The 15,545-nt window shown below is 32.9% G+C and overlaps 1 protein-coding gene across 1 annotated transcript; it reads right to left on the bottom strand.

The window, feature by feature from the left end:
• Positions 1-761: 761 nt before the first annotated feature.
• Positions 762-2,383, bottom strand: LOC109179211 (CBL-interacting serine/threonine-protein kinase 14-like). The gene is made up of 2 exons (XM_019328768.1): positions 2,201-2,383; positions 762-2,170 (listed from the first exon to the last, which is right to left on the bottom strand). Exon 2 carries the CDS (start codon positions 2,140-2,142, stop codon positions 856-858), a length of 1,287 nt encoding a protein of 428 aa, XP_019184313.1. The 5' UTR covers positions 2,143-2,170; positions 2,201-2,383; the 3' UTR covers positions 762-855.
• Positions 2,384-15,545: the final 13,162 nt, after the last annotated feature.

The raw sequence follows: 15,545 nt of genomic DNA, 5'->3' as shown, positions 1-15,545 counted from the left end.
AAAAAAAAAAAAAAAATCACGGATGTGGAGTTAACGGCGCACGTTTGATCAAATTATGAATTTTCTGTTATAAGATTATGAATGTAATGAAAATTCATAATCTCATAACAGAAAATTCATAATCGCATAAAAGTAAAATATTTATTAAATTATGAATTTTCTGTTATGAGATTATGAATGTAATGTAGATTCATAATCTCATAACAGAAAATTCATAATTTCATAATAGAAAATTCATAATCTCATAACAGAAAATTCATAATCTCATAACAGAAAATTCATAATCTTATAATAGAAAATTCATAATCTCATGGTTCCAAAGTGAATGTGTAGGCATGGTTCCAAAGTGAATGTGCAGGCATGGATTCATAATTTATGAATGTCCGTGATTTCGGACAGAAATGTGTAGGCATGGTTCCAAAGTGAATGTGCAGGCTTGAATTCATAATTTATGAATGTCCGAAATCATTGCTCACCTCAAATTAAAGTGAAACCGTGAAATGTGAAAATGAAGAAGAAAAGTCACGCAATTAATTAAGGAAAAAAAAAAAAAAAAGATAACAGTGTTAGTACACTGTTGGAACCGTGTTCACCATGAATGGTGAACACGGTTCCATGGCATAACGATTGCTATTGAGGAAGTCCTAAACAATATATTCTATCACTCAAACTTCCATTTCGTTTTTTTTCTTAAATCATTCTAAAAATAGTCACCAAAATTACTAAATCATACGACTGAAAAAAAAAAAGGACAATTGAGATTGTAACAACCTAGAATTATATGGAGTATATAGCTTATAATTGTTTTTTCTTCCAATGATATGCAATGTAATAATTTTGTAAGTCCAGCTTAGCTTAAGAAATACCGGAAACCTGTTCTTCCGGTGGATAAATTAATCGACTTAGCCGCGACTTAAATTTTACAATCCACAAATCCTGTCCAGATTCCTCCATGTTCTGCTTTCTCTTAACATCCACCACTACCAGTTTCTCCGTTAGCCGGTTGGTTTCCACAACCAATGTGAAATCCCCGTTCTGCCCCTCAACCCTTACCCACCCCTTCTTCCTTGTCACTCTCATCCCTTCCCCTCTGCCAATCTCCTCAACCGTGTCGCCGATTCTCTCCACTGGCTCGGCCGATAAAAACCGGTTAGCCACGACCGAGCCGCCGGGGCAATCGAACATTGGGGACAAGTTTAGACCGGAGGAATATGAGATGAGATCGAATGCATTGAAGCAGTTGTTTTCTCCGTAGGCTTCGGGGTGGGCTTTGAATTGGGGTTCAGAATCGGAATGGGTTTTAACCTCTTTGTACCCTTTCCTAAACCATGGGTCATTCTTGATTCCTTCAATGGTGATTCGGGTCAGCGGGTTTGCGTCGAGGATCCGGGTCAAGAGATGTTTCAGTTCCGGCGAGGTCCACTTGGGGACCCGGAATTCGCCCTTGTAGATTTTCCGGTACATAGCCATTAAATTGGAGTCCCTAAACGGCAAATAGCTGGCATTGAGCACGAAAAGGATGACGCCGCAGGACCACAAATCAACCTTTGCGCCGTCGTAGCCTTTCTGAGTGAGAATCTCCGGCGCCACGTAAGCCGGAGTGCCGCACAGGGTATGGAGCCTGCCGTCGGGTCGGACCTGATCCTTCACCGCGCTCAACCCGAAATCGGTCACCTTGAGGTCCCAGTTCTCGTCCAGCAACAGATTCTCGGGCTTGAGGTCGCGGTGGTAAACGCCGCGAGAGTGACAGTAACCGACGGCGGAGATCAACTGCTGGAAATACTTACGGCTGAGATCTTCGCTAAAGCGCCCCTTTACCACCTTCCCGAAAAGCTCCCCTCCCTTGGCGTAGTCCATGACGGTGTAGACCTTGGTCCTGGTGGCGAGGACTTCGTGGAGGCGCACGATATGAGGGTGGCGCAGGCGGCGCATGATAGAAATCTCCCGCATGACGTTGCCGGTGAGACCTCCTTTCACAATGCCCTGCTTGCTGATGGCTTTAACCGCGACGTTCTGGCCGGTTGGGATGACGCGGGCGTGATACACCTTGGCGGAGGCGCCGCAACCCAGGATCTTGCCCATCTCGTACTTGTCGAACAGCTTGAGTTTGGAATCGACTTCGCCATCTGGGATTTCTGGCATCAATATCCGACCAAAAGATCACTTCAATTTGGAGCATCAAAACCCAAAATTTCTGAATTCTTGCGGCGAATTTATAGCCGGAATTAAGAAACGTATGGTATCAGGAGGGGGCCGTAGAATGAATATTCCCTCTTAACAAATTTTCTAGAATTTGATTTTGATTTGAATTTTGATTGCGTGGAGATGCAGGGGAATTTCTGATATTTAAAACGGTGGCAAGAGGAATTTCAATTTTCAATTTATTATTATTATTATTATTATTGCATGAAATGCACGTTTGGATTATAGCAATTGATTTTATTAAATTTTTAAAATCCATGCCACTATAAAGAAATAATAACTAAAATTCTCAAACCCATTAAAATTTAAATATTGAATAATGTTAAATATTTTTTCACTTCTAAGTTTTTTTTTTTTTTTTTTTTTTTTTTGAAGTATCACTTCTAAGTTCTATCTTTAATAGTTTACAAAAACGACACTCTATCGACCTACACTCATTCTTATTACAAATTTAACTCCTCTCCATTCTAATTGCAATTTAGTTTCATTTTACAATATTACTCTATTTTTCATTTCATTTTTCACCTCACTAGTTTCATTATAGCAATATCAAAGTATCACTTTAATTTTACTACAGTTTCATTTAATAATAAACATTATTGTATGAGCTCTATTTTGTTGTTTCATTTTTCCCACACACACTAGTTTAATTATAATAATAATAATAAAGTATTATTTTAATTACACTTCGCGTTCATTTGACAATACATTATTATATGGTTTTGAATTTTAGTTTAATTTTCCACACACTAGTTTCATTTTAACAACATTAAAGTATCATTTTAATTATACTACAGTTTCATTTGACAATATACATTATATTGTTGAATGAGCTCTGTTTTTTAGTTTTATTTTGCATACACACTAGTTTCATTTTAACAATACTAAAAGTATCATTTTAATTTTATTATAGTTTCATTTGACAACCATGGTTCACATAGCACTATGGACCATGGTTCACTATATAACAACTGAATAGTATGTCTGCCCAAGATTTTTATTTATTTTAGGACTCTTAGCCCAAACGTGGAAATTTATATCTTGCACCATGGCGCACATAGCAATGTGCATCCAGGTACAAAACGCGCGCGTTTCTTGCTGACGTCACTCTGTCCGTCCGAACAGATCAAACCTCATTATATGTATTCAGTTAAAAGTTTATGTGTATTCAGTTAAGAGCTTATGTGTATTATGTTAACCAAACCCCATTATGTGTATTCAGTTAAAAGTTATGTGTATTGTGTTATGAGTTTATGTGTATTCAGTTAAGAGTTTATGTGTATTATGTTAACCAAACCCCATTATGTGTATTTAGTTAAAAGTTTGTGTATTATATATTATGTTAGATTATGTGTATTCTGTTAACCAAATACACATAAACTTTTAACTGAATACACATAATGTGTTTGGTTAACATAATACACATAAACTCTTAACTGAATATACATAAACTCATAACACAATACACATAAAATTTTAATTGAATACACATAATGAGGTTGGTCTGTTCGAATGGACGGAGTGACGTCAGCATGAAACGCGCGCGTTTTGTACACGAGCGCACATTGCTATATGCGTCGTGGTGAACGATATAAATTGCCTATACTAATCTAGAGGAACTTAAACAAAGAATGGACTCAAGTCCAAGTAACAAGTCAGGTCTAAAGAATGAAAGAAATAAAAGAATGGACGCAAACCCAAATAATAGGCCAGGTCTAAACACAAAGCCATAATATTACTATTATTAATTTTATTTTTTTTTTGAAAACACAAAGCCATAATGTTCTCTTTTTTTTTTTTTTTTTTTGAAAACACAAATAAAGCCATAATGTTAGTCAGCTAATTTATCAATTTTCAACTTTCAGTTTCAATTGATTTTGTTTTTATTAGATTTACCAAACAAAGCCATAATGTGAATTCCGATCACACATATAGAGGAATTGTTAATTTCTACATTTGTGTAAATGAAAGTTGTAACTTTCACCGCTTCAATTTCAATTGCTTTAATTCTTGTGCTCCATTCCTACTTCTTCCTTTACATTTACTACTCGTATATAACTTACTAGTTTTACATGCTCATTGTGCAAATGAATTAATGCTCAATGTTTATATTTAAATAAATATTTGAAAGTATATCAATGTAAGACTATATAGAAAAAGTTTATACATAGGTGATTGAATGTCGAATTTATTTATTTAAATATGTAACTCAAAGTATATGAATGCAATATAATATATAAATTCATTATAATTGTCACTAAAATGAATATTTGATAAAGAAATCCCTAGTTTAAGGAATAACTTAATAAGATTAGATAAAATAGTAAAAATTTGAACATTTTAAATATGATGTAGTCCAAAGATATTACAATGTAGTTTCCCGCTTCAATTTGTTAGGTTATTTGAATACTCTCTTTGAAGCAAATCCCCCAAGTATTTAATATGATTCGTTTCAAATTATTTTTTTTTAAAAAAAATCATGGTATTAATAAAATACTTGGTCAATAAATATATAACATTATTTTGTATTATAACTTTGATATTTAATTACAAGATAGTGTAAAAAAAAAAAAGATAATGAACAATATAATGAATATCAATTGATGAATTTGAATGTAAAGAATCTTTGCATTGGAGAAAAAAAAATATAACTAATGAAATTATTTCTCTTATTTAATTTATTGATAATGACTATTTTATTTTATTTTATTTTATTAAAATAAAGGCATCGTAGACACATATATAATTCTAAATTTAAAAAATGCATATGTATCATTTTTTGTTGGAGCTACTAATTTAGTTAATTTAACAAGAGTAAAATAGAGTGAGGAACTTAATTATGCCAACTTTGATTGGAAGGAGGTTCGAACGTAAGACCTTTCTTATTGAAATCAATGACTAAGTTAATAAAATTAAGAATAAATTTAAAAATCTCAAAAAAAAAATTAAAATTTGAATAATCTGTAGCATTTATTTCATTTAATAATTTGACGGACATTTGTTTTTTCTATCAATGGTTAATAGTTTATTAAGGACTCTGACATTTGTTTTTTCTATCAATGGTGAATAGTTTATTAAGGACTCTCATATGAATGTTTATTAAGGACTCTCATATGAATTTCCTATTTTTTTCAATCATTGGTGAATAATTTATTAAGGACTCTCATATGAATTTTCTATTTTTTTCAATCAATGGTGAATAGTTTATTAAGGACTCTCTTATGAATTTTCCCTTTTTTTTTCTATCAATGGTGAATAGTTTATTAAGGACATTTTCCTTTTTTTTTCTATCAATGGTGAATAGTTTATTAAGGACTCTCGTTGTTTTTTCTATCAATGGTGACTCTCATATGAATTTCCTATTTTTTTCAATCAATGGTGAATAAATTATTAATTACTCTCGTATGAATTTTCCCAAAAGACTCTCATATGAATATTGAATAGATTATTAAGGACTCTCGTATGAATTTTCCATTTTTTTTCTATCAATGGTGAATAGTTTATTATGGACTCTCGTATGAATTTTCTCTTTTTTCTATCAATGGTGAATAGTTTATTAATGAGTCTCGTATGAATTTCCCATTTTTTGTTCTATCAATGGTGAATAGTTTATTGAGCCTCAAACCCACAACCTCTCATATGAGAGTGCAACTTGATACCACTAGACTAAAAGGTCCTTGGCAATTGTCATGTTGATTTAGTCATATTATTTTGTGAAATTTTGACAAAAAAAGGGTAAATATTTAAATATAATCACTTTCAGTAAACAATATAATGATATCGTGTTTTGATATTACTTTGGAATAATTAAAAATGACATAAAACTAAATTAATGATATTTGTCAAAGATTTTGTGATCAAGCAGTATAATTATTGGGACATGCAGTATTGCATGCTATTAATTTAATTCAACTCTGGCCCATTTCATATCATTATTTCCATTACACCTAGTACATGTTTTCAAATAAAATATTTCCCAATCTGCGTTTCTATTCTTAGTATGCAGTCGTTTTTATTGTATCACATAGCGTATCTCTAGGTGCTATCAAATGAAGATGGGTATACATGTTTGTTTTAAATCTTCGTCTATTGTCTAAATAACTAGGGCCCATATGATTGGGGATCAATAGATACGCTGACTGCATACTTTATTAAAGATCGGTTCACGGCGTTAGGGAGAGATTTGAGTTTAAATTTAATGGAATGTCAAAAATTTCGTGGAATGAAAGGATCTTCAATATTTAAACCATGTAGTAGTTAGATTGAACTGGAAGTTCAGAAGGTAATCAATTTGCAACTTTTAGCAAATAAATCTGCCAAATATATCTATTGATCATGCTGATCAAGAAAAGAGTGACTAGGTCTCATATATATTCCCCAAATTAGACCATATATATCAACCGATACTCCTTGGTGCCAGAAGTGCGGGAGACCTATTGGTGTAAAAGATAAGAATTCACAACAATTAGATCTAGTAAAGAATTTTCATCACTCTTGAAAAATCTTAAAATTTTATGTCTTTAAAACTTTCGCCCAAAAAACGAGAAAACTCAGTAAATTTATAGGTGCACCAAATAATCACAATGCTAAGATGCGGACCAACCATATATCAACCGATGCTCCTTGGTGCCAGAAGTGCGGGGGACCTATTGGTGTAAAAGATAAGAATTCACAACAACTAGATCTAGTAAAGAATTTTCGTCACTCTTGAAAAATCTTAAAAATTTATGTCTTTAAAACTTTCGCCCCAAACACGAAAAAACTCAGTAAATTTATAGGTGCACCAAATAATCACAATGCTAAGATGCGGAACAACCATATATGAATATCTTTGGTAAATGGATAGAATCTGATTGACTTATAAATTACTATGAACATATATATATATATATATATATATATATATATATATATATATATATATATATATATATATATATATATATATATATATATATATATATATATATATATATATATATATAGATTTTGAATCCGGTGCACCCCTAGTTAGCCGAGTTTGTGAGCACACTCCCTGGTCGTTGATTTATTTTGATCAATGGTTCGGATGGTGTTGTGTTTATTCCCCATGTGTGCGTATTTCTTAAGGAAAGCTGGGGTGTTTTTGTCATTTGGCTTATGCTTTTATTATCTAATTGCTTTATTTCTGTCGTGTGGGTAGTGATTTATTAGTCTTCCCTTTTCGTTTTCTACGCTCTGCTCTCGGTGGAGTCTGTATTCCTGCGCATCTCATCTCCCTTATCGATTCTTCTTCCTCTGTTCGAAGCCTCGCAGCGATTACCCAGCGTCAAAGTCTCCATGGTTGGGTCTAGCAGGATGCAGTCCAAGTGGATTAGGAGGATACCATCTTTGTCAGGTACGGGTTCTATTTTTTGCCCTTTTTTTGTTTGTTTTGTGGGGGTTTTTCCGGATTTTGGTTGGTTTGTTACTGTAGAGAAGGGGATTGGGTTGGGATTTAGTAGGGTTTTGGGGGGGGGGGGGGGGTTGTGCGAGTATGACTGCGGGTGTTTGTTTTATTTCTGGGTTAGGGTTTGGGGGATTTGCAGTTTGGGTTTTTTTCTGTGCGTAGTGGTGACTCACTATGTGCATGTTGCGTTAATCTGGACTTGACATTACAGGGTTTGTAATTTGGGTGCCTGGTCTGTGCGTAGTGGTGCACTACCATGTGCGTGGTGGGGTTAATATGGTCTGGGCATTACATTTTTATTTTTATACACATTTGCTTTGGTAGTTGCTCATGGGGTTGATATTCTATGATGTTTTGGTTAGGGGTTTGGGATTGTGCATCATGTGTGTTTTGTTTTCTGTTTTTTTACTTCACACATCTGGTGGGTTTTATTTACATTTCATAGGTGAAGTTAAATTAAAGTTGTAAGGTTGAATTACTCTGTAAAAAATAAGTTTAATTCATATGTGTTGCATTAAATCTCTTCGTGTAGTTGTATTTACAATGTGAAGTTAAATTCAATTTGTAAGGTTGGTTTGCAGTTTTGCACAAAAAAAAAAAATGTTTAAGTGGTATGTATTGTCATTTTCATTTATAAAAGTCTATTGTGGGGTCTTAAAATGTTTGTGGGGGCTTAGAATGTTTGGTTACTTGGTCTGTGCGTAGGGGTGACTCACTAGGTGCATGTTGCGTTAATCTGGACGTGGCATTACAGGTTTACTTACAGCTTTATGGTATGTGTTTGATTGCAGGGGTGGGTTTTTTTTTTTTGCTCGGGTGTTTCGTTTTCGTTGTTATTTTTTGGTGTTTCCTTTTTTTTTTGGGGGGGGGGGGGGGGGGGGTTATCGCTGCTTGTGTGCTTTTCGACGGTGGCCGGACTGTGGCAGTTTGAGTAGGCGAGGTGGGTGTAGCTACTTTTTATTTCTTGGTTCCCGAGGTGTATAGTCGCGTTTCAACATACTCTGTGCGTGGTCGATTTATGACATGTGCATTTTACTGTGTAACTACATACTGTTTGGTTGGGGATTTTGGAGGGTAGTTTTTTCATGTGCGTTTGTTACTGTTTGGTGGTGCATACTAATTCATATGTCCATATATTAAATTCTCCTTTTTACTACTCGTCTTTGTTAAGCAATAATTGGATTCTAACATTGTAGACGGCTGATGAGATTTTTGCTGACTACGGCGTGTTCGCTATGTGTCACATGGAGTTGTATGTCGAACAGCCGTTCGCTTCATGGGACTGCGGGCTTCATAGGGGTGATGGACGGGCCATGCTTGCACTACGCGTGCGCTTTTTGTACGAAATTCTACTATTTCTGGCTAACACAGACCGTGTATCGAATATCAGTTGTGTTGTGGGTTCCGGGGGCATGCTCGTTGACACCTTATATGCTGCTTAAAATACTTTATGTTTGTCTCTTCATTCTTATTACGATGACTTTTGAAGTATTTCGTTTATTTTAATTAATTTGAACCGTTTTTTTAAATCAACTATGTGTAATGCAATTTCCCTTCTCGTCGTATTCATTTTTTAACAATTTGCTTGTGTTATTCTATTCCATGTTAATGTTCATATCTGCAGATGCACATGCTTCTCCAAGCACACGCACACACACACACACGCACACACCTTCACACATACTTGCACACACCAACATGTAGTAAAAAAACCCGTGGCATAGTAAATCAACCAAATAAATACCCATACGGGTCTAATTCAATCTTAATGAACTAACAATATCATTACACGCACACGCAGGATAATAATTGCGGATACAAAATGAAGGACAAACCAATTCCAAACCCCCTCGTAGGACCAAATAGTGGTTGCACAGTTCTGTATTGGCGTGTGCATGTTACTAGTTTTATGGTTTGTGCTTAGAATACCATCAGTTTGTGCATTGTACTGTCACATGTGATTTTGGTGTGTCGATGCTATAGTATTGTTTATGTTTTTGAGTTTGATTAGGGATCTTTGGTGCTTACCGTGAGCATGAGTTTTAATCGGTTTTCAAGATTCATTTTATCTTAGGGATATAATGTTTTGCTTTTTATAACTCGCGGTATGCGAATATTTTTAATCGGGGATGTGTTGACACTGGTTTGTGCACATTTGAATGTTGGCGTGTGCATTTTACTGTTTTTGCCCTTTAATCGGGTACGGTGCACAAACCTACCAACATACACGCACACACTAGTGTCTATAAAAAATACGTTTCATAGCAGACCAACCAAATAATACCTATACCGTCTAATTCATTCAAAATGAACTAACAATATCATTACACGCACATCCCTTTATAATAATTATTTTGGATACAAAATGAAAAACAAACAAATTCCAAACCCCCTTAATCTACAACATGCACATGCCAATTTAAACGCATGCACACACCAATAGTCTACCCATTACCCAACTGCTTTTGCACTCTTCTTTTTAATAAAAATCAGAAACAAAAATCCCCCCAATTGCTTCGTGTTCCCGTTACATATTAATTGTTCAAAACACATCAACAAAACACAATAACAAATGTGTTAAATGTTTCGTAAGCACACGCGTAGGTCCACAATGCACAAACCGACGTTCAAAATCAATTTACAATCCAAAACAGCATCACCTACCCGTGTTACAATCCAAACCCACCTATTTAAAATATGTCCTTATTTACATCATATTCCTCATTCAACCTTATCCATCCATTACAAATTAACAAATGGATGGGATGTCTACGCACATACTATTTGCTGTCTACGCATCATCTCGCCATCCTATCGGTCAAACAAATAACCCTGTACGCACCCACCTGAACACGAACACGCTACGCACGTCAATGGACTACTACTTCGTCCAACAACCACACCCCCCTCCCACCCACACCGGGGGAAAAAACCCATTCTTCAGTATATGCACAGACGTTGACATGTGAATGCACTTACCGGTATGCTCCAGTGTTGTTCCTGCCCTCCCACCGCTTCATTTTCTCCTTTAGCATTGCCTACGCCACGTTCACTTCTTCAAGCTTTGTAATAATTGAAACTATTAATTTCCATCCACAAATCCCTAAAATAATGCTTCACATTCCAATAATATTATGTTCATAAATAAATTAGAATTACAATTACTAATATAACCTTTACACTGGTAAATGTCCTTAATTACTACCCTAATTTCTTATAATCTCAACCATGGATGGAAATTGAATCAATGGTTATTAGGAGGCCTCATAGTCTCATCTATTAGAGGGGGTGCACCGGATTCGAAAACTATATAATTTTTGTATATATATATATATATATATATATATATATATATATATATATATATATATTACAAGATTTAGTATTAGTATAAAAAAAACTATTAAATGTTAACAAAAAATTAATTAGATTAGTTGGTAGGATACATGTTTAATAACAATAAGGGTCAAGGGTTTGAATCCATAGCATCAATATAGTTTTACAGTTTTTTTGACTACTTCACCTATGGCTTCAACACAGTCACGTTTTTATAACACACACACACACACATATATACATACATACATATATATATATATATATATATATATATATATATATATATATATATATATATATATATATATATATATATATATATCACATACATATACATACATACATATATACATACATACATACATATACATATACATATATATATATATATATATATATATATATATATATATATATATATATATATATATATATATATATATAACATTCTTTTATATTAATAATGAGATGTGTAATTTATAATGTGTTTTCTATTCAAATTATTTTATCAAATTAATTATGTTTCATATTTTGTTATCAATATTTTTATAAAATTTCGATGTGTTTTATTTTTCGCCCATAGCCAACAATATTTACAACTATATTTTTTAGGTAATTTATTTATTATTTTTTAAAATTATCTCTTTTGTTTTAATGTTTCGCCTTTACTGAAAAAATTTGCTGAATTCGTCCCTACTTCTTCGACCCCATCAACCGAATTTCTGGCTCCGTCCCTGTATATATGTGGAAGAAATTTAATTATGAAAATGTTATAGTTGTCAGCAACACGTACAATTGCCTTCAAAATTATTCATATTAAATGACAATCTGGATCCAGAGCTAGGCGCTAGAAGCGCCCTGATTGGTTAATGTATAAAAGGAGCAATTAATGCATATATATAGCTCAACTCGCTGATAAATGTATTCTTTTTATAACATGTACACCATTGAAATGTTAACCATGTATGTTACAAATGTGTGTTTGTGCAAAAGAGAAACAAGAATGATTATGTGGTGTAATATAAAGCGAGTTTGTAGCCTAAGGGTTCATGTAGAGACCCATCAAATATACTCTCCCATAATGGACGTCATTAAGTTTCATTACATAATTGACATAATAGTAAATTTAGATATGCAGCTGAAGAAAGTCATGATCGTATAATTATGATTTATTAAACACTAATGTTTATTTGAGAAAATCCTTGATGTACTTTTAATTCTCAAAATGAAAAAAAAATAAATAAATATCACAACATGTTTGTTGTTGAAGTACAAAGGCTTTACATAACTTGAAGTAGCAAGCAATTCACTGAGTAATTTCTTCCCGAAGTAGGAAAATGTAGAACTGAATATGTACCATTGTGTGCTTATTAAAGAGTTGCTAATGGAGTTATCTATTTATTATCTCAGTATGTGTTGATGGTATGAACATCATTAAAATACATATAGAGCTTAATGATATTAGCTCGTGTCTAAATACGGAGTTTGAAATGAAAGACTTGGAAATACTAAGTATTGTCTCATCCTGAAGATCAGGCATATCCTTGAAGAAGTTTTATACACCAGTTAACCTACGTAAAAAAACGTCTTGAAGATGTTTTATATGGATAAGTACCATTGACATATCACACTAACGACTGTCCAATAATCTCTTGAAATAGATAAGGACCATTTAGACTTGAAGAAGATAATGAGGACATTTTGGGACTGGAAGTCCATTATTCATTGCTATTGGAGCACTATTATAGAACTAGAAATTCAATAATCGCATCAAACCTGACATTTTTCTTGCGATGAAATTGCTAACAACATCTAGTGCTCCTCCTACAATTAAATATTGTAATAGTATTCAAAATATCCTTCAGTATCTTCGATTTATAAAAGATTTTGAAGTTTATGCGATAAACGAATGTGTGATTTTCATAAGCCACTTGGATATTGGCTCTTTTTTGATCTCATGATGCTTAATCCCAAATTGGTTATGTTTTGCTTTACCCCCACTGTCCTATGTGAGGACAATAAAACTTGTGTTATACAAATAATAAATGGGTATGTTTAAAGAATATTAGACAAAATATATAACGTCAATATTCAACCCACGTGAACTCCAGAAGAGTCACAAGATTATTATATAAAATGTTAACTCTAGTGACAATCTTGAATATTGTACCATATCTTTTTTCTACACTTTTTTGAAACAATGTTTTTATTTTAAAACATGTAGACTTTAAAGATTGTTATCTTCCGAGGATTGACATTTACTTGAAACAACCCTGAAGAATGAAGATTGGACTTAAAGACTAACAATTGTACTCTTTTGCAACACATGAATGCGTACATATCATGTACTCTTTTCATCACTAAGTTTTTTCCATTGGTTTTTCTAGTGTGGTTTTTAACGAGACATGAGTATGATATAGTAATGTCAATGGGGAAAGTTGCAAATAAATACATAAATAGACAAACTCCAAAATCCTGAAAATTATGCACTGAAAGCTTATAATTGTACTCTTTTTCCCTTAACTTAGTTTTTTCTCACAGGATTTTCTTAAGTTAAGCTTTTCAATAAGTCAACTGAAACGACACATGCATTACCCCATATATCGTGTACTCTTTTCTCAACTAGGTTTTCCCACATGCTTTTTCTAGCGTGTTTTCAACAAGACATGATTATGGTAAGATAATGTCTAAGGATGAGTGTTATAAATATTATTAAAGTGTGGACATTATGAGTGTATTATGTAATGGTTGTAACGGTCATCATACTTATGTTTGTCACTATTTATTGCTGTTACTATTGTGATTATATATATGCCTTGTAATGTTCTGATAAGATGTTGGCATAAAAAATTACTATGATCAGTTAAGGTCGACTTGTTCAGGACACCTCATGACTTGACCAAAAAAAAAGAAAACAAAAATACTACGATTACACTTTATCTCTGCCTCTTTTTTTTTTTTTTTCCTGCACTTTGCCTTTTATTCGTCATATCATATGATAATCCGTTTCATCGGAGAACACTACGAGCTAAAATGAAACAATTCCAACCGTAATTAAATTTTATTTGAAACAAAAAGTGATCGAATAATTGTCTGTCGAATATGTTTTTATGCGCAATTAAGTTTTAATGTCTTCTTGAGTTCACCGAACCCATAATGGCACATGGACTGTCTCACTTTTAATATAATTATAGAATAGAATAGCTGGGCAGCATACTATATGCCCCAATTTTTATTTTTATTTTAAATAGTAAAAAGAAAAAACCGCCTCCATATATACAGTGCGTTCATCCTTAATAGAGGAATATAATACTCCTATTACATGGTCTTGCATGGTAAAGAGAAAAGGATGAAAAAAAATGAAATACCGGCTTTTAAAATCGATAATATATAAACACATAAAATGTAGATATAGAATAGAATAAAAAAAAAAATTACCACAAAAAAAAAGGAATAGAATAAAAAAAGGTTGATTTCTGGAGGGAAAATGAAATGACAAGTGAGATGTGGGACAAATTGTGTATGCATTATAAGGGTAGGGTATAATTGATAGTGACAAGAGATTTTTGTGGTTGAGAAAAAATGGGGAAATTAAAAATGTGAATGATATGATGTCACAACTTACATGCTAGGAAGATAAGTAGTAAAAGCAAGAGATTTCTGGATTTTGAAGCATTGGCAGTGAAGCAAGAATGGGATCATTGGGGCCATATATTGCGGTGTGGCGCGGCTGCTTGTAAGCACAACCACAACCAAAGCTACATGTAGGTTCTATTTAGTAACTTAGTTAGCTTATCAGACAATTTTGACTTATTGATCATTATTAACTGTTTGACTTGATTAAACAATTAATATAAATGTTTGATTAATTAAGTTTTTATAACAACTTATTATTCATCTAGAATGCTAAAATTCAAAATTTGCAATCAGTTTTTTGAGAAAATCATTTTGCATGTAATCAGTTATAAGCTAACAACTAATTTACCAAACATTTTTTTATAATCCGCTAATGCTATCAACTAATCAAAGTCACTAACTCAATCAGCTAACAATTATTTACCAAACATCCCGTAATGTTGTTTGTGTCCATATTAATAATTTCATTTTTTAATGTGTGCTATGTTTTAATTTGATTCACCGTGTAATGTAATTATAATTTTGCTCAACATAACTTTATTAGTGTATAATATTAACCTTTAAGCCAATTAAACTTTTATCGAGTCCGAAAGAGTTTGGGATCTGAATTTATATTAAGCTAATCTTAAAATGATATTTTAGTACTCAAAAAAAAAGAAGATATTTTAAAACTCTGAGTTGAATCTTATAATAACCCATTTGAAATAATAACAGGTGTGTCATTACACTACATAGTAGTTAACAAATACATAAAATATGATTGTCATATAGATAAACCAAAAAGTACGGAAATCTAGGATAATATAAAAAGTTGGAACGACAAATTTACTTCAATTCTATAGATTCGACCTGAATTCATATTACTCATTTGTTAATTAATTATACTCTGCAATACATAACATACTTATCATACATAGCGTATATACTTTCGACAAGTACC

The sequence above is a fragment of the Ipomoea nil genome, unplaced genomic scaffold (assembly GCF_001879475.1).
Source record: "Ipomoea nil cultivar Tokyo-kokei standard unplaced genomic scaffold, Asagao_1.1 scaffold0878, whole genome shotgun sequence".
Taxonomy (NCBI): Eukaryota; Viridiplantae; Streptophyta; class Magnoliopsida; order Solanales; family Convolvulaceae; genus Ipomoea; species Ipomoea nil.
Note: the sequence above shows the minus strand (reverse complement) of the source record. Positions and strands in the feature narration are given on the sequence as shown.